Below are 23,210 nucleotides of genomic sequence, written 5' to 3'. Positions count from 1 at the left end.
AACCTTTTGCACCTTTAGAAGCACACTTCGTGAAACCAGCATATATTTTTGCATACAGAATGCAAGACAGGGGTCAACATCATCATGCACACCACATTTACTGACAAAAAAGGCAAGATTTAGAAATTTAATAACAATTTTTTTATTTAGCATCTGTACAATTTAAGATTAGGACCAACAATGTAAAGCACACCACAATTACTGTCCTACAAACATTAAGCCATTGATGGTTGATGACCGCATTTAAAATGTGCAAACAACTATAAATACAAACATTATCTTCACTTGGTTCCAATGAATAAACAGTTCATAAAACTAATTTTCTTAGTGTTCATAAATATGCATAAAGTTTATACCATAAATACATCATTTTTGAACATTCTGTAAAATCCACAACACTTGCATGCTAGCCTTCAGTACAGTCAAAAACTGTATTCTTCTCCATTATCAACACATCTCTCCCATTGTCCATTTGCTGTATTTATGACATGGGATAAAATTCCCGGTTAAAGTATCGTAAAAAATAATGCGCGTATATCAATATATTGACATTGGATGTAAAATTATAATGCGCAAAAGCGAAAACTAAGTGAAGTTTATTTATAAACTAATTTCGAGGGGATCACGTACTTGATTGCTTTTTCCAATTTATGATTCACCAATAAGGTGATTCCTAAGCCACTATAAATACCCGGAGTTCCATATAACAGCCATCTTCGTTTTAAAGAATCCCTCCTTCCACTCCTCCTCCTTTCCTAGATAGGCAGCACGGTGGCCCAGTGGTTAGCACTGTTGCCACACAGCAAGAACGTCACTGGTTCTATTCCTTACCAATCCAGCCAACATTTCTGTGCGGAGTTTACACGTTCGTCCCGTGCTCACGTAGGTTCCCCGGTTTCCTCCCACCATCCAAAAACATGTTAATTGATGAATCCAAATAGGCACCATAGACATGCTCCTAGTAGGTCTAACCCCTAAAACCCACCCTACCCCTGGGACTAAATCTTATGCAGTACTGTTGGTGTGACCTTCACCATCTGGGTTTTTAACCCACGCTTTCAAGGGGAGACTAAATCTTGTCAAATTTCTTTGCCATAAGAAATCTGATCCTTTCCAAATTTGCTAATTTAGTTAATTCTTCCAGCCAAGATTTAAATGATGGGGATTCATTTGATTTCCAAAACCTTAGCACCAGCTTCTTTGCCACAATAAGGCTGTAAGACAGCAGTTGTTTTTGAGAGTCCTGGAGTGATCTAGTTTACTCTGAAATTCCGAATATGACCAAAAGTGGGTCGAAAACTAATTCACAATGTAAAATTTTAGATCGAGTTTTAAATATTTCAGCCCAGAAAGGGATCAATTTTGAACACAGAGCATAACTATGTAAGGGAGTGGCTAAGTCAGTCTTGCATTTATCACAGAAGGGAAAGGTATCAGGAAAAAGTTTATGTAATTTTGTCTTGGTATAATGAGCTTACAGTCCTTTAACTTACTGACAACAAACGATCCTGTAAACAAACACATCTTCCCCTGATACACTAAGCAGTCAGGAGGTGGATTGGAGTGATGTCAACTCCCCTTTGTCTGATTGGCTAGAGGAGCAACTGTCAATCTTTACTAGTGGACCAATGAGGACGCATTATTTTTTCTATCCGCGACCACGATATTTTAGGCAGGAACTTGATCCCATAATAACGCCTCTAGTCTATAGTGTCATAATGTGGACAAGAAAATATTTATAATAAATGTCTTATACATTCATGTAGAATAAACGAGTAAACACTAATATAAACATCATGCATTGTAATAGCTTAATATATAACGATAGTGTTCATAAAGTTGCACATATTCCCTCATGAACCTTTTCTTGGTAACAATGTGTAAGTTGGCATGCTAACCAAAATTACCCTTTGGCCTCATCACTTTCACTCATCCACAACTGAACAAACCCATCCCTGTGGCTTCTTATCAGTGACTGCATCCTAATGATTTTGTACGTTGTATGCGCAGCTCAGACAAGCTAATGTTTAGAGCTAGTTTGTCCAAAATGTGGCAAAACCTGGCCTGGGTTTCTTGATAACGATGCATCTTGGTTCTTAAGATTGATCTTTATGTAGGAATGCTTTTGTATGAAGATCAACCAGTACCAGAGTGATGGAAAGAGTATGGAGATGGAAAGAAACTGCTCATGATTTTAAGCAGTGAAGCATGGTGGTAGTGGTGAGATGGTGTGCATGTATGGCTCTCAATAGAACTGGTTCTCTTGTATTTATTGATGATTTGACTGCTGACAAAAGCAGCAGGATGAATTCTGAAGTGTTTTGAGCAATATTACCTGCTCAAATTCAGTCAAATGCTTCAGAACTCATTGGACGGCACTTCACAGTGCAAATGGAGAATTACCCAAAGCATACTGCAAAAGCAACCAAAGAGTTTTTTAAGGAAAGATTGGAATGTTATGCAATGGCCAAGTCAATCACCTGACCTGAATCCGATTGAGCATGCAGTTCACTTGCTGAAGACAAAACTGATACAAAAATGCCCCAAGAACAAGCAGGAACTGAAGACAGATGCAGTACAGGCCTGGCAGAGCATCGCCAGGGATAAAACCCAGCATCTGGTGATGTCTATGCTACTTCATAGACACCTTCAGGCTGTAATTGACTGCAAAGGATTTTCAACCAAATATTAAAAAGTGAAAGTTTGATTTATGATTATATAGGGACCATTACTTTTGGTCCCTTAACAAGTGGGAGGCACATATGCAAACTGTTGTAATTCCTACAGCGTTCACGTGATTTGGATGTAAATACCCTCAAATTAAAGCTGACAGTCTGCAGTTAAAGCACATCTTTGTTTCACTTCAAATCTATTGTGTAGGTGTACAGAGCCAAATATTTTATAATTGTGGCAATGTCCTAATATTTATGGACCTGACTGTAGGCTTCATATGTGTTCAAATATATTAGCTACAGTTTTATATATTTTTGATATATTGCATACATCATGTTTCTGTATGGGACTGTATGGGCCCCAATAAATTTGTACTCTTAAAGCTGATTTATACTTCTGCATCGAGTGATCGGCGTGACCAACGGCACCTGCCTTGCACGTAGTCATGCATTAATACTTCTGCGAGCTTTTTGTGTTGCTCTGCAATAACACTTCTGAAACGCTAGCTTTGTTACAAAAGTTACACTGAATACGTAACGATCGTTGTTGCGTAAACTGTTGCATAAACTAAATTGCAACTCGGAACAGGTTCAAATACATTTTTATGAAAGTATGCAGTGTCGTTGAATGAAGAATATGAACAGAACTGTGTTCAACTGTGCGCATACACTAACATCCAGGACAAAAGTATACTTTGGGCTTGCAACTCTGAATTGAACAGGATTTTTTTTAAACAGCATGCAAATTATATACGTATCCTTCATTGAGCACAGGCAATGTGAAGTTTCAGCTATTATTTCATGCGTCCAGTGTGTTCTTATGTAACTTTTGAGGCCTTGTTTCATTCTAAAACTACTTCCACTTCAGGTTCAGGCTTCTCTTCAGTGTGAACTTTCATGTGGGATATGAGCACCGGTTTCTCTCTGAAACTCTTTCCACCCTGTTGGCATGTGTAAGGCTTCTCACCTGTGTGAACTGTCATGTGCCTTTCAAGTTTGTGTTTCACTGTAAAACTCTTTTTACACTGTTGGCAGGTGTAAAGCTTTTCTCCGGTGTGAATTCTCATATGAATGTCAAGGCTTTGCTTCATCGTGAAACTCTTTTTACAGTGATGGCAATCGAAAGGCTTTTCTCCAGAGTGAATTTTCTTGTGCCTCTCCAGTTTTGTTTTCTCTATAAAACTCTTGCCGCACTGAGGGCAAGTGAAAGGTTTCTCTCCAGAGTGAATTTTCATGTGACCCCTAAGGGTACTTTGTTGCCTGAAACTCTTTCCACACTGATGGCAAGCGAAAGGTTTCTCTCCGGTGTGAGTCCTTATGTGAATCTCAAGGCTTTTTTGTTCATTATAACTCTTTCCACACTGAGGGCAGGTGTAACGCTTTTCTCCGGTGTGAAGTCTTATGTGGCTTTCAAGGTTTTGTTTCCCTCTGAATCTCTTTTCGCAATGAGAGCAGACGAAAGGCTTTTCTCCTGTGTGAATTCTCATGTGACTTTCAAGTGTCTTGTTCTCGGAGAAACTTTTTCCACACTGTTGGCAGGAGAAAGGCTTTTCTCCAGTGTGAATTCGCACGTGACTTTTAAGATCTTGTTTCACTCTGAAACTTCTTCCACACTCAGGGCAGGAGTAAGGCTTTTCTCCAGTGTGAATTCTCATGTGCCTTTCTAGGTTTTGTTTCTCTGTGAAACTCTTTCCACACTCTTGGCATGTGTAAGGTTTCTCTCCGGTGTGAATTTTGATGTGATTTTCAAGGCAAAATTTTACCCTGAAACTCTTTCCACACTCAGGGCAGGAGTAAGGCTTTTCTCCAGTGTGAATCGTCAAGTGCTTGTCGAGAGTTTGTTTCTCTGTGAATCTCTTTCCACATTCTTGGCAAGTGTAAGGTTTCTCTCCAGTGTGAATCCTCATGTGGCCCTCCAGGCTATGCTTTATTCTGAATTTTTTTCCGCAGTCAGGGCAGATGAATGGCTTTTCTCCAGTGTGAATTTTCAAGTGACTTTCAAGGCTTTGTTTCACTGTGAAACACTTATCACACTCCGGACAAGTGAAAGGATGAGCTCCGGTGTGAATCTTCATGTGATTTTTAAGATATCGCCTTTGTGTGAAACTCTTTCCACACACTACACAATTAAAATTTTGTTCTCCGTTGTGAGTCATTGTGTGACTTTCAAGACTTTGGTTTGTTGTGAAAATCTCTCCACTCTGATTGCAGGTGAAAACCGTCTCTCCAGTTTGAATCTTTAGGCTCGGTTGGTCGGTGAAATACATCCCAGGCTGATGATTGGGGGCACGGTCTTCTTCTTTTATATCCATTTGATCTAAAGTAAATGTTAACCGATAAGAGCAATCACAATTAATGTTAGATAACCAAGGTAATGGTTTAATAATAATTCAATAGCACATTTTTACAGGGCAACAACACAGCCTTGTTTTAAAAATGTATTTCACCCCATCCTTGAAAAACAAAATCTACTACGTTTGACACCTAGTGGTAAATTTCTTAATTATCTTTGCGAGATACTGCACCATCTAAAGGTGTACATGGTGCGTTTTTTGCTGTACCATGTGAGGGAAAGTTATGACCCGGGCGATTTATGAGCTCCCAATCACTTTCAAACATGTATTTTTGGGAGCTGTCGACTTAAAATCCTGAGGTGTATGTGGTTGAATGAGCCTACCTGTCTGAAGGTGATCAAGCAGAAGTAAAAACTAGCTGAACAGCGAGTGTGGTATGACATGTCATCCATAACAGATTCATCATCAGGATAGTTCACAGCTGACCAGGTTGTAATTCTCTTTATAATGTTTTGCCGTGGAAATTCATGCGATTGCTTTTTAATTCGCAGAGTCCTAAAATTGTGTCTTTTATCAATTCTATCACTTTTGGCGTATTGAAGAGCAGGGGTGGGGGTGGTGGTGACCAGTATTGAAGAGCGGCTGAAGGTGACTATAACGTGTGTCTTTAGACCATGGGGGAAACTGGAGGCCCAGGGGCCACTGAGCCACCTTGCTGGCCCACAATAGCCTCATTTCCACTGTCACACCTAAAGCGAGCATGCCAGTGTGAGCCAAGGCCAGTTGTATTTCCACAGTCACTTCCGGGACCTCATCGGGCCAAAGCAGGGCTTCCTCTGGGCAAGCAGCCAGCCTTTATTGGCCTGCCGAATACCTTGAAGCAAAGAGGGCCAGCTGGGGCTATAGGGCAAAGTGAAAACAAAGGCGAAGTTTGCTTGAGTCTGGTAAAGATGGTCAGCCACCATTTCACTAGTTTTGTGACCTCATTTGAGTACATGTGCCCAAAGACACAGCAGCCAGTAACGTTCAGTTGTCGAGTGTATTTGTCAAGTTTAAAAGGTGTTTTTGAGCATGAAGGTGCTCATCTAAATAGTGAGCTATTGGCCCAATCGTGGAAACACGACATGAATCCGGCCTCACTGCTCAAGCTCCTGGGCTATTGGCCTGGCCCGGTCCGATGAAAGCCCTGGCCCTCTAATGAAATGCGGCTAATGAGAGTCATTATCTACAAATGGCAAAAACATGGAACAGTAGAATACCTTCTCAGAAGTGGCTGGCCAACCAAAATTACCCCAAGAGCAAAGTCAAAAACTCATCCAAGAGGTCCCAAAAGACCCCACAACAACATCCAAAGAACTGCAGGCCTCACTTGCCTCAGTTAAGATGAGTGTTCATGACTCCACCATAAGAAAAAGACTGGGAAAGATGAAAACCATTGCTGAGCAAAAGCAACATAATGCCTTGTCTCATTTTTGCAAGAAAACATCTTGATGATTAAGACTTTTGGGAAAATACTCTGTGGACTGATGAGACAAATGTTGAAGTTTTAGGTTGGTATGTGTCACATAATGTGTGGCGTAAAAGTCAAGGGTATAGATTTACTTTTGATATTGATGGGGATCTAATTTAAAGAAATGTCTGACCAAAAAGTAGTTTAATAAAGACTTCCATTTACTGAGGGTTTACTTGTGCATAATCACTTAGCACCACATCTGAACACATTTTATATGCATGTACCCTAAGCTAAAAGCTCACATTGCATGTCATTGTTTTGTTTAAAACATTAATAAATGAATTAAATAATAAAAAATAACATTAAATTAAGCATTTCTCATGCTGAAAAATAAAATGTAGATGATTTTACTTTGACAGTAGGAAAAGGCACAGCCAAGTACACTGTCAATGTGTAGGACTCAAGTAGAGAATGTAGATGTTTCAGTACATATGTGTTAATGAGAGTTGACAGAGCATTATTTTATTTAGGAGATGATTCAATTATTGGTAGCGACATTTCATTAATCAATGGATATTGGTGGGGACAAATCCACTCCATCCATGCTAATTGTACGCCCTTGGTAAAAGTAACATAGCATTTCAGAAAAAGAACATCATACCAACGGTAAAATGTGGTGGTGTGATGGTCTGGGGCTCTTTTGCTGCTTCAGGACCTGGGGTCCTATCTTCGTACCTTGCTTAAATGATCTAAGATGATTTGGCAGATCCCGGATCTTTTAATCTTGATAAGTGATCACTGGCTAATTTGTTTCTTCAAACAAGTTCGTGAATCAGAATAAAATGTCTGGATAAACTGATCTGAGATCACTGAATGTGTTGTGATGGACAGATATATTGATTTACAAAATCATGATCAGCAATGCAACGATTGGCTGATGGCACAGCAGCGTAATGACATCATCTGATTAATATTCAATTATCTAACTGATCAAAATTACATAAAATTCATCGTAATCTATTTGTTAAATATGATCCACAATATCCTTGCAATAACTAGCTGCAGACTTTACACTTTCATGTGTCTAGTGTATTTCATGTGTCTAGTGTATTTCATGTGTCTAGCAATTTATTTAATTTTACATTTAGAGCGGATTTTCTTTATTATAGTATAATCGGTGTAAGGAATAACTGGCTGTTTAAATTAATTCAGCATCAAAAAAGCATTTTGATATCAGTAAAGGTGTCTACAACTTTAGCGAAGCATCAAATCACCAGCATATTAGCTGTCAAAACATGTGCATTACTGCATAAATTATTATTCCTTAAAAAAAACAATTGAATATTGCGAATGTCTATTATACACAAATTATACTAAAGCTGGTACCTTAAAATAGTTCATGTTTGTGTCTAAATAGTCCATATTAATAAATGTTCTCTTTAAACCCCTGGGCAGAACCACCCCATGAAAGTCTTTGTACTTTTATTTCGGAGTGCTGATTGCATAAGTACATGACAATACATAACTACTGTTAGAAAATATCAGAATTCGGTAAATACTTTCAGTAATACCTTTGCCTGAAATGAGCCGATCTAATCTGAAATAAGATGCTGCTCCCAAGCAGGTTTGAGCTACAAAACTGTTGCTATGACAACAACTCTTGGATGAGTTTTGAAGAATGAAACGATCCTGGATTGTGTCAATAACCAAATCCAGCTAATTGAGTAATCTACATACGAAGACTTATCAAATTGTGCGATGCACCAAAATATCCTGAAGGTAGGGGCATAGCGGACATTTTAAAAGTCGGGGGGGGAGGGGACAGCTGAATGAGATCCAAAAGTTTACGTTCATATAATTATTAATCACGTTTCTAAATGGTCTGTCTCTGAAAGTGAGGGGGACGTATTCTCCTTGTCCCCCGAGATGCTACGACCCTGCCTGAAGGAGAATGTCTGGCCATCTGTTAGTGACCTAGAGCTGAAGCGAACTATTGGGTTCTGCTAAGGGTGTCCCAAGTTAAGTTATTTAGATTTATAATTAGTTTGATGATCTGAAACAATACATTGACAAACATGCAAATAACTCAGTATGAAGGTATGGAATAAAATCATCATAAATATTTAGTGTGACAAAAAAACTCAACAAAGTCAAGTTATAGTTAATAGCCGTTAAGTGATTCACTGAGAAATTTTGCGCTTGCTGCCTGTAACGTTAACTTACATTATGCTAGCTCACTATCCTTGGCCGTTCTTAATTTTGATTCTGTAAAATGTTCAAGAAACAGCGAAAAAGGACATTTCTCAAAGAGGAAATAACAAAAATCTTACCTGAGACGGTGTGTGGGAGCTCGAGTGCCCAGCAAGCGCAAGTTTGTGATCAATAGCTCTTGCTTGTTTATTAATGCCGGTGACGTAATTTTGACATGCGCTTCGTTCTGGTAATCAGGTTCGTGGTGAAACTGTATTTCGTGTTTGTAAAGTACACACATCATAAATTTATCAGTCATATTAAAACAGACAAAGCAGACTAAAACAGACTATTCTAATAGCAGATTTTGGAATTGTACCCTTGTAAAATTACAAGTACGTTGTGTTTTCCTTTACGTTTTTATAACTACAGATGCTTAAATTTTATTTACGCATGAAAAATTTATGACGGTGATAGAGGGCAAATACTTTTTCACATAATTTTATATCATAGTCTTCTTGCTTGTGCAAGACACGGCAAACACTTTTGAAATTATTTTAACACTAGCGTTGATTTTTTTGGTAAACACATCAGTTATTATAGCTTTATACCTTCTACTTTTATTATTCTTAGTTTTATATTGTTAGCTTTTAATTTAAGAGTCGTTTTTCGTTTTGCATTAAATCAAGAACAAAAATTCCAAACTGGCTAAATTAACATACACACCTAATCATACCTGAAAACATTTGCCTCCAGGAGGGTTGGAGGGGGGGTGTTCTCTGTAAGAAAAGTTTGGTCTCGAGGGGACAGGAGTGGTTATGCGGCTTGTGGTGATATTAACTGTACCATGGACTGGGTTTCAGATAGCGGCGGTCGGATTCTAAAGTTGACGACCAAAATGACGAGAACCCGGGAGAGGGGGGCGGGGGGTGATTATGGGAGTTTTCCGCGAGAAATAAACGGGAGGGTGACGGGAGATGGGTGTGAAATATGAGAAAAACGAGAGTGTTGATAGGTACGCAGCTAATCTACATTCTCTTAACATAAGTCACAGATTATTAAAGACATATTAAAGTGCAGAACTCACCTTCACAACAGCTGAATACGGTTGGGTCTCTTAAAGCTTTATTTTTCTGAAATATCGGCGATAAACGTCGTTGCACGTCACAGCCGAGATTTGCTGCTGAGATTGGATGTGACGTGCAAATGAATCATGTGAGAAAGCGATAATACTGCGCGCTTTCTGTCTGTGGCAGACAATAGACAGCTCTCAGTCAGATGTTTCACTTCTCTTCAGATGAGTATATTATCATTAGTTTTTCTTCCTCTTCTTTGGAGTTTCGCAGCTGGCATCCATAAGCTGCATTACTGCCATCTGCTGTTTTCACTCAGTCTTCGTTCTTATATATTATATTTGCCCTTTCAGTCCAGTCTAAACTAATTAAATGCAAACGATCTTCCTTAACCTTATACTTTCCATTATGTTTTTAAAAATGATATTCTCCTATGTCAATTTTAGCTGATATTTTAACTCATGTATCTCCTGTATCTAGTTTTTACATGATATAAAGATGTGACTGTTTCTTCCACCTGACATTTATCACATAGCCCAGTTGTAGGCTTTCCTGGTATACAAAATCTTATTTAGTCTACTTTGACCAATCCTCAATCGACTGATGATGCCTTCTTCTCTCCTTTTATTTGCTTTCTTACCATCTATACCAATTTTATTTGGGATCATATCTAAATGCCTTCCTTTGACACTTGCTCTTCAGTGTTTGAACTCTCAGCAGTGAATATTAAACCACACTGAACTGAACTGAACTTCAACACTAAAAACTGGACTGAGACTGTTTCAATTTACTATAGTCTTCTATGTGAAGCTGCTTTGACACACTCAACATTGTAAAAGCACTACATAAAATAAAGATTAATTGAATTTATCAGAATGATTTTGAGAGTAGGCTACAGTAACTAAAAACTACATACATAAAAATAATAACTAAATGGGATAAAGATGTTCATGTTCAATATTAAAAACAGTAAAACCTTTAACAGCCTATTTTCTGAAAGGAAAATAGAATTGTTTTTTATTAAAAATAACACTCTCCATACTACTTAGATCATTTTCAGTAAAACTATGTTATTTGTTAGAAAACTGCTATATATAAATAACAAAAACTACTAGATTTTTTATTTATTATTATTTATTTAAGAAATCATTGAATACAATTCATCATAAATGATCTACATTTTCAATACAATACCACAGTTACAGTAAGCGTAACAGTAAATGTGTGGTAAATGTTGGTGATTTGTGGGTTTTTAAGCCTTCTAACTGTGTCAGTGTTGAGAATGTCCATGCCGCTTCATCAGGCTTTAAAGGGAACCGATTATGCCCATTTCTACAAGATGTAAAATGAGTCTCTGATGTCCCTAGAGTGTGTATGTGACATTTCAGTACCACACAAATAATGTTTTATAACTATTTGAAACAGCCCCTTTTTTATCCTTGATCCTGATTGTGCCCTTTTGGTGACTGTCTCTTCAAATCCAAATGAGATTGTGCTGCCAGCCCACCAGGACGGAGCTACAAAGACCCATGGGTCACCATAGCGGCAGATTCAAAAACAAGACTAAAGTTGTATGATAATGAGATAATTCTTTGCTAATGGGCGGGGCTTTCACCCTCTGATGACACTACAAATGGAGAATGTCCATCAGATTGTTTTTGAAGCCTGTTTTATGAAGTGTGATTATAAAAAATAAAATGAATAAATGTTTACATGAGAAGCTGGTTATATTCGCTGACTGTTGCCATACAACTGGGTTTAAATAAAAATGTTTGCATAATTAATGGTTTCGTTTAAACTACAACCCCAAATCAGAAAAAAGTTGGGACAGTAAGCAGAAATAAAATGAAATTATTGATTTCTAAATTTACATTTCAGACAATACAACAAACATTATTTAATGTGCTCCTCGTGATTTTTATAGTTTTGTTTATTTTCAAAATAAACACATTCCACATTCCAATTTTGGTTCTTGCAACACATTTTAAAAAGTTGGAACAGTAAAGCATTTACCCCTTTGTAATGTTGCTATTCCTTATCACAACACTTCAAAAAACATTTAGAGACTGAAGACACCAACTGATAAAGTTTTCCAGGTATAATTTTGTCCCATTCTTCCTGCAAACAACTTTTAAGGTGGGCAAACAGTGCAGAGTCTTTATTGTCACATTTTGCACTTCAAAATACACCCATACATTTTCTATTGGAGACAGGTTAGGAATGCAGGCAGGTCAGTAAAGTACCTGTATCCTCTTCAGCCGGGACTTTGTAATGTGTGCAGAATGTGGTTTTGCATTGTCTTGTTTAAATATGCATGGGTGTCCCTGGAAAAGTAGGGAGCATATTGTGCCCCAAAATCTCACTTTTCAGCATTAATGGTCCATCAAAGAAGAGCAAACTAGTTTTGTCAAGGGCACTTGACCATTATAAACCATGGCTTGTGGACTTGTTGCTGGTAACAGTCTTGATGATAGTTTTCTTCTTTGGTCTGGAGCACACAGTGTCCATTTCTCAAAAAAAATACCTATAATATGAATTAATCTGACCACAGTACATGTTTCTACCGTGTGATGGTCTATACCAGATGCCTCCGAGCCCAGAGAAGTCAACGCTGCTTCTGGACACTGTTAACATAGGGCTTCCTTTTGGCACCAGTACAGTTTTAACTAGCATTTGTGAATGTAACTATGTATTGTGGTACTTAAAGGTTTGACTAAGTAGTCCTGAAGTCATGTGGTGATATCACTTATAGATGAATGATGATTCTTGATGCAGTGCCACATGAGGGATCGGAGATCACAGTTGTTTAGCTTAGGTTTGCGCACTTGTCCTTTACGCATTGAAATTCCTCAGGATTTCTTGAATCTTATATTCATGTCATGCACTGTTGAGCGGGAAATAACCTGTTTTTCTTAGAGAAACATTGTTTTTAAACTATTCAATAATTTTCACACATATTTGTTGCCAAACTGGCGATCCTCGGGATCCTAAAAGATTTGGATGCTGCCTTTGTACCAAATCCTAATTACAATCACATGTTGTCATCACCTGTTTCAAATCACATCATTAATTAACTAATTTACCTGATTACTAGCCATAAACTGCCCCTGACCCAACGTTCTTTGGAATGTTTTGCTGGTCTGAATGACAGGAAGGGATGTTTATTTACAAATAAAATGAAGTTGACCAGACAAAACATGAAATATTTTGTGTTCATATTGTCTGCAATGAAATAGAAGTCAAAGTAAATTTTGATATTATTACTTTGTTTTATTTGCATTGTCCATACTGTCCCAACATTTTCTGATTTGGGGTTGTACATATTACATTGTTACTTTAAATAATATTTATTACACCAATAGCTTTTATCTTACACTTTATATTGAGCTGGAGCTTAGCGTCATCTTCTTCAGGTGTTTGTGTAATTTTGGAGGTTGGCAGACCAACTTTAAAATACATTCCTGCCATCTACTGGACTGGAGTGTGGAGCACAATATGGAAGAATTGTTAAATAGGCTACATTGCTAATTACCTCTGATACTTCTTTTTCTAAAAAACAATTCTTGGAGCTAATTATGAACCAGCTTGAAAATAGCAAGAAAATACCGGCAACAAATGTGAAGATAAAAACCTGCAAGTCCTCATCTTAGCAATAGAGGAAGAATAAAAAGGCAGAGTAAGTTATCTGTAACTTAAAAATAATCAAATAATTTAATTAAATCAGTCATTTTAACTGTTAATTCCAATGGCTTATAACTTCTAGAGAGAAACAAGGCAGACACTGGATAAGGAAGAAACTATGAAGTGTTGTTAAATTGAGATTATTAGGAACTGTGTTCAACTGTGTGCATACACTAACATGTTAGTGTATGCACACAGTTGAACACAGTTCCAAATAATCTCAATTTAACAACACTTCATAGTATAGTATTTTTACAAAAAAAGTATAGTTTGGGCTTTCAACTCATAGTGTTTTTTTTTTAACAACATGCAAATATATACATATCCGTCATTGAGCACAGGCAATGTGAAGTTTTTATTTCATGTGCCAGTGTGTTCTTATGTAACCTTTTCAAAGCCTTGTTTCATTCTAAAACTACTTCCACGCCAGGAGCAGGCTTTTCTTCAGTGTGAACTCTCATGTGGGCTTTGAGCCTCTGTTTCACTCTGAAACTCTTTCCACACTCAGAACAAGTAAAAGGGTTTTGTCCAGTGTGAATTCTGTTGTGAACGTTGAGGGACTGTTTCTCTCTGAAACCCTTTCCACACTGTTGGCACGTGTGAGGCTTCTCTCCGGTATGAACTTTCATGTGGGATATGAGCCTCTGTTTCACTGTAAAACTCTTTCCACACTGTTGGCAGGTGTAAAGCTTTTCTCCGGTGTGAATTCTCATGTGAATTTCAAGGCTTTGCTTCATCGTGAAACTCTTTTTACAGTGATGGCAATCGTAAGGCTTTTCTCCAGAGTGAATTTTCTTGTGCCTTTCCAGTTTTGTTTTCTCTATAAAACTCTTCCCACACTGAGGGCAAGTGAAAGGTTTCTCTCCGGTGTGAATCCTAATGTGACCCTTAAGGATTCTTTGTTGTCTGAAACTCTTTCCACACTGATGGCAAACAAAAGGTTTCTCTCCGGTGTGAGTCCTAATGTGATTCTCAAGGCTTTTTTGTTCATTATAACTCTTTCCACACTGAGGGCAGGTGTAACGCTTTTCTCCAGTGTGAAGTCTCATGTGGCTTTCAAGGTTTTGTTTGCCCCTGAATCTCTTTCCGCAATGAGAGCAGACGAAAGGCTTTTCTCCTGTGTGAATTCTCATGTGACTTGTAAGTTTCTTGTTCTCTGAAAAACTTTTTCCACACTGTTGGCAGGAGAAAGGCTTCTCTCCAGTGTGAATTCTCACATGAATTTTAAGATCTTTACTCACTCTGAAACTTTTTCCACAGTGAGAGCAAGTGAAAGGTTTTTCTCCAGTGTGAATTCTCATGTGCCTTTTGAGGTTTTGTTTCTCTGTGAAACTCTTTCCACACTCTTGGCATGTGTAAGGTTTCTCTCCAGTATGAATTTTGATGTGGTTTTCTAGGCAATTTTTCACCCTGAAACTCTTTCCACACTCAGGGCAGGAGTAAGGCTTTTCTCCAGTGTGAATTGTCAAGTGCTTTTCGAGGCTTTGTTTCTCTCTGAAACTCTTTCCACATTCTTGGCATGTGTAAGGTTTCTCTCCGGTGTGAATCCTCATGTGACCCTCCAGGCTATGCTTTATTCTGAATTGTTTTCCACAGTCAGGGCAGATGAATGGTTTTTCCCCAGTGTGAATTTTCAAGTGACTTTCAAGGCTTTGTTTCACTGTAAAACACTTATCACACTCTGGACAAGTGAAGGGGTGATCTCCGGTATGAATCTTCATGTGATTTTTTAGATAGCGCATTTGTGCAAAACTTTTTCCACACTCCGAACAAATAAAAGTTTGATCTCCGGTGTGAATTACTGTGTGACATTCAAGGCTTTGGTTCGTTGTGAAAATCTCTCCACACTGTTTGCAGGTGAAAGGCGACTCTCCAGTGTGAATCTTTAGGCTCGGTTGGTCTGTGAAATACATCCCAGACTGATGATTAGGGGCACAGTCTTCTTTTATATCCATTTGACCTAAAGGAAACATTAACAGATAAGAGCAATCACAATTAAGGTTAGAAAACAAAACGGTTACTACGCAACCCTGAGGGGGGGAATGGCAATGCTATGTGGAAAACTTCCACTATGGGGATTTTGCCAGAAAGCCAATGATCTGAAGAGAAATAAAATGAACCAATGAAATGCTATTGAATTGGCAGCACCCAGCAAACGCAGCTGGCAGCAATCCCAATTAGTTGAGTATAAAGCAGCCAGAGGTGTATCGTTTGGCACATTTTTAAGCTGAAGAGCCGAACTAAGCGGTCGGCTAAGGCGCAACTATTGTGGCGAAGGAACATAGCATTTCCGTTCCTTCGCTCGGGGAATGAGAGTTACGTAGTTACCGTTCATTCCCTAGTGGGAGGGGAACTCTAATGCTATGTATAAAACTTCCACTATGGTGAAATATATGGAAAATGCCACAGTGGCATGCCAACAACGTAATGGGCCAGGCACCCAACTCCTCCGCTAAGTCATATGCTGAGGGCCTCGGAGGAACTCTGTAGAGTTTGCCAAATGAGAAACTGAACTGAACAGAGTAAGAAAGGCGCATGTATCTCTGTGTTAGGGAGAAAGGCGCAGCAAGCGTTTTTCAACAACAAACTAAGTTTCCTCATTCACCGGAGTTATCCAGCACATTGGTTGAGATAAACCGAGCCTAGAGGAAACTGGGTCTACTCGAAGATTATAAATCTCACAAATGTATTAGGTGTCGCCCAGCCTGCAGTTCTACAGATGTCTGTTAGAAAGGTGCCACGTGTTAACGCCCAAGAGGAGGCGACACTCCTAGTCGAATGCCGTCTCACCCCGTTGGATGTGGCTTGCCCTGGCACTGATAAGTGAGGGAGATGGCATCCACTATCCAGTGGGCCAACCTCTGTTTGGATATGGGACTTCCCACCTGCCAATCATAAAAGAAAAGGAGCTGCTTAGAGTCATAAGCTCTAAATGCGGTCACATAAGCCTAGAGCGCAAACACAACAGAGCAAAGAAAAGGGCTGGGTCTGTCTTTTCCATAAGCAGTGCTTGCAGGTTCACTTCTGCAGGTCTGAAAAGTGCACTGTAGAAACAGCCTCTGCTCCAGACAACTGAAGGAGGAAAGCATCACAATGATCTGTCAGGTCTGGGGTCCTTCTCGGAGAGAAGCACACTACACAGTGAATAGACTCCACTTCAGTGCATAGGCATGTCTTGTAGAGGGTGCTGAGTGATGGTGTTAACCACCGAAACTGGTAGGTCACCTAATTCGAGCGGTCACGAAGAGATTTCTGACCAGCACGTGTTTCCCCTCAATGATCGGTAAAAAGTGGTGAAGAGCATGTTAGGTATTAACAGCTCCAGGCAATTGAAATGCCAATGCAGTCAAGTTCCTCTCCACGGACCCACAGCTGCATGCCCGCAATACACAGTCCCCTAGCCAATACTGGAAGCATCCGACGAGATGACGACATGCCTGGAGACTTGCTCTAGAGGCACACTGGCCTGTAGAAGCAAGGTTCACTCTTACCTTCTTCCTAAGAGCCTGCAGGGCGACTGGGAGTGCAAGAGAAAGGAGCCCGTCCTCTGGCACTCTTGGAGCCTGTGGCAAAGAGCACAGATCCTGCATGTTGAAGGGCATAGTGTCCCATGCTGACAGTGTTCGGGCTGTCACACCCGGAAAAAGAAGAAATTGCTCTTTTATTGACAATTTGGTAGCCGCCGACCGTGAGGCCAGCAGCCTGGTTGTAATGATATGGGTGCGCTTAGCTGGTGAAGCAGGCTGGGGCGGCAAAGCAGGTATTGGAGTCGCAGACAGGCACTCTCGGAGAGGAGCAGCTGAAGTGAATGGATCGGTGGGAAAAGTGGTTTTGGGAGCCCGCCTGTAGAAGACTTTCCCCATCGCACTCGTCGGTTGTGGTGCGTAGTTCGTGCATCAGAATCTCCCTTGTACAGCTGGGCCAACGCCTGCGTCTGATAGTGCTGGTATGTGGCCTTAGCATGCCAGGCAGCCTTTTTTACGCTCTATGTAACACCCGTCTAATCGGTCTGACAGCACTTCTGGGGGACCAACTTTCTCCAGCCCCACCGCTGAAGCAGCCCGGGTTAGCATGGCCATTATTTCAGATTCCATATCCGGAGCCTCGCTTACCACCCGAGCGAGGAAGCAGGTCTGAATTGTCATCGTATAATGACAGCCCACCCTCAGATGCAGCGATAGACATCTGGTCCTCAGTGTCATCGAGTGAGAGGGCAAACGTAGTAGTCAGAGGATATCAGCAATAAGTCTCTTTCAGTTGCATGTGAGGCTCTGAATGCAAAAATGTGTCAAGCGATACAGGCTGCATTCGTTGGGCATTGCCAATTCATTAGCATTTCATTGGCCTGTTTTATTTCTCTTCAGATCATTGGCTTTCTGGCGAAATCCCCATAGTGGAAGTTTTACACATAACATTTCAGCTCCCCTCCCACTGGGGAACTAAGGTAATGGTTTAATAATGATTTAATAGCAGACAAAACTGATTTTTACTGGGCAACAACACAGCCTTGTTTTCAAAATGTATTTCACCCCATCCTTGAAAAACAAAACCTGATATATTTGTATTTTACACGTTTTGAGAAAGTGAAAGGCACAGAAAAATGCAATCAGTCTACTCACAGAGACACATAGAGTGGGTATGGAAAGTATTCAGACCCCCTTAAATTTTTCACAATTTGTTATATTGCAGCCATTTGCTAAAATTATTTAAGTTCATTTTTCCCTCAATGTACACACAGTATCTCATATTGACAGAAAAACACAGAATTGTTGACATTTTTGCAGACTTATTAAAAACAAAAATAAACTGAAATATCAAATGGTTCTAAGTTTTCAGAGCCTTTGCTCAGTGTTTAGTAGAAGCACCCTTTTGATCTAATACAGTCATGAGTGTTTTTGGGAAAGATACAACAGTTTCACACCTGAATTTGGGGGTCCTCTGCCATTCCTCCTTACAGATCCTCTCCATTTCTGTCAGGTTGGATGGTAAATGTTGGTGGACAGCCATTTTTGGGTCTCTCCAGAGATACTCAATTGGGTTTAAGTCAGTGAGGTCCTGAGCACTCTGGAGAATGTTTTCGTCCAGGATATCCCTGTACTTGCCCGCATTCCTCGTTCCCTGGATTGCAACCAGTTGTCCTGTCCCTGCAGCTGAAAAATACCCCCACAGCATGGATGCTGCCACCACCACCACGTTTCACTGTTGGGACTATACTGGACAGGTGATGAGCAGTGTCGGGCTTCTCCACACATACCACTTAGAGTTCAGGCCAAAAAGTTATATTTTGCTCTCACCAGAAAAGAGAATCTTATTTCTCACCATCATGGAGTTCTTCAGGTTTTTTTAGCAAACTTAATTGAGGAAAGGCTTCCGTCTGCCATAAAGACCTGACTGGTGGAGGGTTGTAGTGATGGTTGACTTTCTACAACTTTCTCCCATCTCCTGACTGCATCTCTGGAGCTCAGCCACAGTGATCTTTGGGTTCTTCTTTACCTCTCTCACCGAGGTTCTTCTCCCCAGATAGCTCAGTTTGGGCAGACAGCCAGCTCTAGGAACGGTTCGTCTTCCATTTAAGGATTATGGAGGCCACTGAGCTCTTAGAAATTTTAAGTGCAGCAGATTTTTGTAACCTTGGCCAGATCTGTGTCTTGCCAGAACTGTGCCTTGCCTTGTCTCTGAGCCCAGATCTGTGCCTTGACTTCTCTCTGAGCTTCTCAGGCAGTTCCTTTGACCTCATAACTCTCATTTGCTCTGACATGCATTGTGAGCTGTAAGCTCTTAAATATACAGGTGTGTGTCTTTCCTAAACAAATCCAATCAGTATAATCAAACACAGCTGGACTCAAATGAAGGTGTAGAACCATATCAAGGATGATCAGAAGAATTGGACAGCTTCTACATACCCTTAAACATATGAGTGTCACAGCAAAGAGTCTAATTTCTTAGAACCATGTGATATTTCAGTTTGTCTTTTTTAATAAATCTGCAAAAATGTCAACAATTCTGTGTTTTTCTGTCAATATTAGATGCTGTGTGTACATTAATGAGGGAAAAGTGAACTTAAATGCTTTTAGCAAATGGCTGCAATATAACAGTAAATAATTTAAGGGGGTCTGAATACTTTCTGTACCCACTGTATGCAAGCATATACAGTGGAGATTGAAATTATAGAACAAACAATTTCCTAACATTCAAGGTCACTGCTTAAACAGGACAATTAGGCTTAAATTCCTGAGGTGTATATGGTTAAACGAGCCGACCTATCAAAAGGAAAAACTGACTGAATAGCAAGCACATTATGATGTGTCATCCATAATAGATTCGTCATAGATAATAGTTTACAGCAGGCAAGGTTATAATTCACTTTTTGATGTTTTGGCGCAGAAATTCATTTCCACAGTCACTTCCGGGGCCTGATTGGGCCAAGGCAGGGCTTCATTGAGGCCAGCAGCCAGCCTTTTAAGCCCGCCAAATACCTTGAACCAAAGAGGGCCAGCTGGGGCTTTGGGACAGTGTGAAAGCTAAGGCGGAGTCTGGTAAAGATGGTCAGCCACCATTTCACTAGTTTTGTGATCACAGATGAGTACATGTGCCAAAAAATAAATGACAGAAAAAAAGAACATAGCTAGCGGTCAGTTTAAAATATTGCATAAAACACCTTATGGGGGGGGGGGGGGGGGGTCTTCATAAAGATCACCTTTATGTTTCGCTTAAAGTAGTTTTAATTTAATACGTGACATTTCTTTGCTGTGTCCTACTTGAAGATGTTGTTTCAATAACGCATAATAATTTTTACACACTTGAGTCAGACTCATGCGCCAGGCTCTTTTTGTTAAGTTTAAAAGGTGTTTGGAGCATGAACGTGCGCGTCTAGATGCATGTATGTGTGTGTGAGAGACTGGATGAAAGAGCACTTGCTTTACAGCTTTGTTTACTGATGCCGTGTGAGCAGCTGGATTTATTTATTTTGGAGTTAATACAAAATATGAATACAACGGAAAGACAAAATTTTACAAATGACGCCTTTTATATGCTGAACACAATGGTGTCATATTAGCTAGATCTACAGGGTGGCCATTTATATGGATCCACCTTAATAAAATGGGAATGGTTGGTAATATTAACGTCCTGTTTGTGGCACATCAGTGTATGTGAGGGGGCTTGTAAATAACTCATGAAAGAATAAAGTTATGTTAAAACCAAGCACACCATTGTTTTTTCTTGTGAAATTCTCAACAAGTTTATTAAGGTGTATCCATATGAATGACTCATCTTGTATATAAAAAAAACATTTAAAGAATTACAAAAGTCGGATATAATAAAAATATGATTAAATAAATAAACTAACATTCAAACAAAAGCTATAATAATTATGCCTACATAAGACAAATAAATTAAATGGGTTTTAAGGCATTTTGAACTTTAATTTTACAAAGGCCTATCTAAAAAATTCTTTAGATCTTTTCTAAAAGCAAAATGGAATTTCTGTAAAAATGAAATTTTAAATGTAGAAATTTATTAGGATGGCCTACTATCATTCAATATTTTAAATCATTTTGATGCGTTTGTTGTGGATAGCTGCTGGAATGCGAGTGCTTTGCTTAAGAAAACCGAATAATATGCAACAACATCCTTAAATTATTCTCTTAAATAAAGGAGAATTTACCTATTATGAGTCATATAGTCAAGAAAAAATAACCGTAATATGGTTTAGGGCTCTCTGGAGTATTTGGGGTGAATCTTTAAATTCACATTAAAGTATGACAAACATTCAAAAGAAAAATAAAAGAAATCAGTAAGAGGGCAAATACTTTTTCACAAAATTGTATATCTTAATGTCCCCTTGCATTGTGCAGGACACTGCTGACACTTTTAAAACTACAACCCCAAGTCAGAAAAAGTTGGGACAGCATGGAAAATGTAAATAAAAAATAAAAAATTAAAATTACTTTGACTTGTAATTCATTGTAGATAATACAATAAACATTATTTAATGTGTTTTTCAAGACTTTTTAAAAAAAAATAAACACGTATTCCAATTTTGGTTCTTGCAACACATTTTAAAAGTTGGAACGGTAAAGCATTTACCACTTTGAAATGTTGCCATTCCTTTTCACAACACTTAAAAGACATTTAGGGATGTCAGACACCAGGTGATGACGTGTTTCGAGTGAAAGTCTTCAGGTGGCCAACAGTGCACAGTCTGCATTGTAGCATTTTCCACTTCAAAATGTGCCACACATTCTCTATTGGAGACAGGTCGTGACTGCAGACAGGCAAGTCAAGTACCTGTATCCTCTTCCTCCGCAGCCAGGACATTGTAATGTGTGCAGAATGTGGTTTTGCATTGTCTTGTTAAAATATGCATAGGTGTTCCTGGAAAAGGCAGCATATTGTGCTCCAAAATTTCTACAAACTTTTCAGCATTAATGGTGCCATCAATGAAGTGCAAGTTACCTTTGCCAAGGGCACTTGACCATGACAGACCCTGGCTTTTGGACTTGTTGCTGGTAACAGTCTGGATGATCCTTTTCATCTTTAAAAAATGAAGCACACAGCATCCATTTATTCCAAAAAATACCTAACATACTGATTCATCTGACCACAGTATTATTCCACTGTGTTATGGTCCATCCCAGATGCCTCCGTGCACAGAGAAGTCGACGGCACTTCTAGGCAGTAGACATAACATAGAGATTCCTTTTGACACAGTACAGTTTTAACTAGCATTTGTGGATTAGTTGTCCTGAGCTCATGTGGTGATATTGCTTATAGATGAATAGATGACTGTTGATGCTGTGCCGCTTTAGGGATTGGCAATCACCGTTGTTTAACTTAGGCTTGAGCCCTTCTCCTTTACGCATTGAACTTCCTCCAGATTCCTTGAATCTTTTAATTATGTTATGTATTGTTGAAGGTGAAACATTTTATTAATTTTCCCACGTATTTGTTGGCAAACTGGGGATCCTCTGCCCAACTTTGCTCCTAAAAGACTAGACCTTAGATGCTGCTTTGTACCAAATCATAATTACAATCACCTGTTAACATCACCCGTTTCAAATCACATCATTATTTAACCAATTTACCTGATTACTAGTCCTAAATTGCTCGTCCCAACTTTCGTTTGAATGTGTAGCATGTCTGAATGACAGGAAAAGATGTTTATTTACAAAATAATTTGTTCATATTGTCTGCTATGAAATACAAGTCAAAGTAAATTTGGAAATGACTACTTTGTTATATTTGCGTTTTCCATACTGTCCCAACATTTTCTGATTTGGGGTTGTATTTTAACACTAGTGTTTTTAATAGGGGGTAAACACATTGGTTATTATAGCTTTATACCTTCTATCCTTCTTAGTTTTGTATTGTTAGCTTTTAATTTAAGCGTCTTTTTTTTCGTTTTGCATTGAATCAAGGACAAAAATTCCAAACTGGGCTCTGTCATGAATGAATTAACATACACAACTAATCTACATTCACTTAATATAAGTTACAGATTATTAAAGGGATATTAAAGTGCAGAACTCACCTTCACAACAGCTGAAGAGAGTTGGGTCTCTTAAAGCTTTATTTTTCGGAAATATCCGTGATAAACGTCGTTGCACGTCACCGCGAAGATTTGCTGCTGAGACTGGATGTGATACGCAAACGAGTCGCGCATGTCAGAAAGCAATGACACCGCGCTCTTTCTGTCTGTGTGACAGACAATAGACAGCTCTCAGCCAGATGTTTCACTTCTCTTTAGATGAGTATATTATTATGGTTGGACTCAGTTTTTCTTCTTCTTTGGAGTTTAACGGCAAGTGGCATCTATAATAAGCTGCTTTACTGCCATCTGCTGTTT

General features: G+C 39.1%; 2 protein-coding genes across 2 annotated transcripts in view; both read right to left on the bottom strand.

The window, feature by feature from the left end:
* The window catches only part of flot1a (flotillin 1a), a 32,253-nt gene extending 22,344 nt beyond the window's left edge, over positions 1-9,909 (bottom strand). The window contains exon 1 of the mRNA XM_056479126.1: positions 9,697-9,909. The gene's annotated coding sequence lies outside the window, so the exon portion shown is untranslated. The remainder of the gene's footprint in view (positions 1-9,696) is intronic.
* On the bottom strand, positions 157-23,162 carry LOC130246250 (oocyte zinc finger protein XlCOF6-like). The gene is made up of 4 exons (XM_056479127.1): positions 22,896-23,162; positions 21,821-21,899; positions 14,077-15,323; positions 157-4,663 (listed from the first exon to the last, which is right to left on the bottom strand). Exons 2-4 carry the CDS (start codon positions 21,897-21,899, stop codon positions 3,515-3,517), a joined length of 2,475 nt encoding a protein of 824 aa, XP_056335102.1. The 5' UTR covers positions 22,896-23,162; the 3' UTR covers positions 157-3,514.
* Between the last annotated feature and the right edge of the window lie 48 nt (positions 23,163-23,210).

Source organism: Danio aesculapii, chromosome 19 (assembly GCF_903798145.1).
Source record: "Danio aesculapii chromosome 19, fDanAes4.1, whole genome shotgun sequence".
NCBI lineage: Eukaryota > Metazoa > Chordata > Actinopteri > Cypriniformes > Danionidae > Danio > Danio aesculapii.
Note: the sequence above shows the minus strand (reverse complement) of the source record. Positions and strands in the feature narration are given on the sequence as shown.

What these genes read in the sequence shown, in the direction of transcription:
- LOC130246250 (XM_056479127.1), bottom strand. Translation starts at nt 21,899, where the DNA reads ATGAAAAGGATCATCCAGACTGTTACCAGCAACAAGTCCAAAAGCCAG. An exon ending in GTCAAGTGCCCTTGGCAAAG is followed by an intron (nt 15,324 to 21,820) that starts GTAACTTGCACT and finishes TGTTTCCTTTAG; the next exon opens with GTCAAATGGATATAAAAGAA. An exon ending in AGCAAAGCCTTGAAATTCAC is followed by an intron (nt 4,664 to 14,076) that starts ATGAGAATTCAC and finishes CTTGAAAGTCAC; the next exon opens with TTGAAAATTCACACTGGAGA.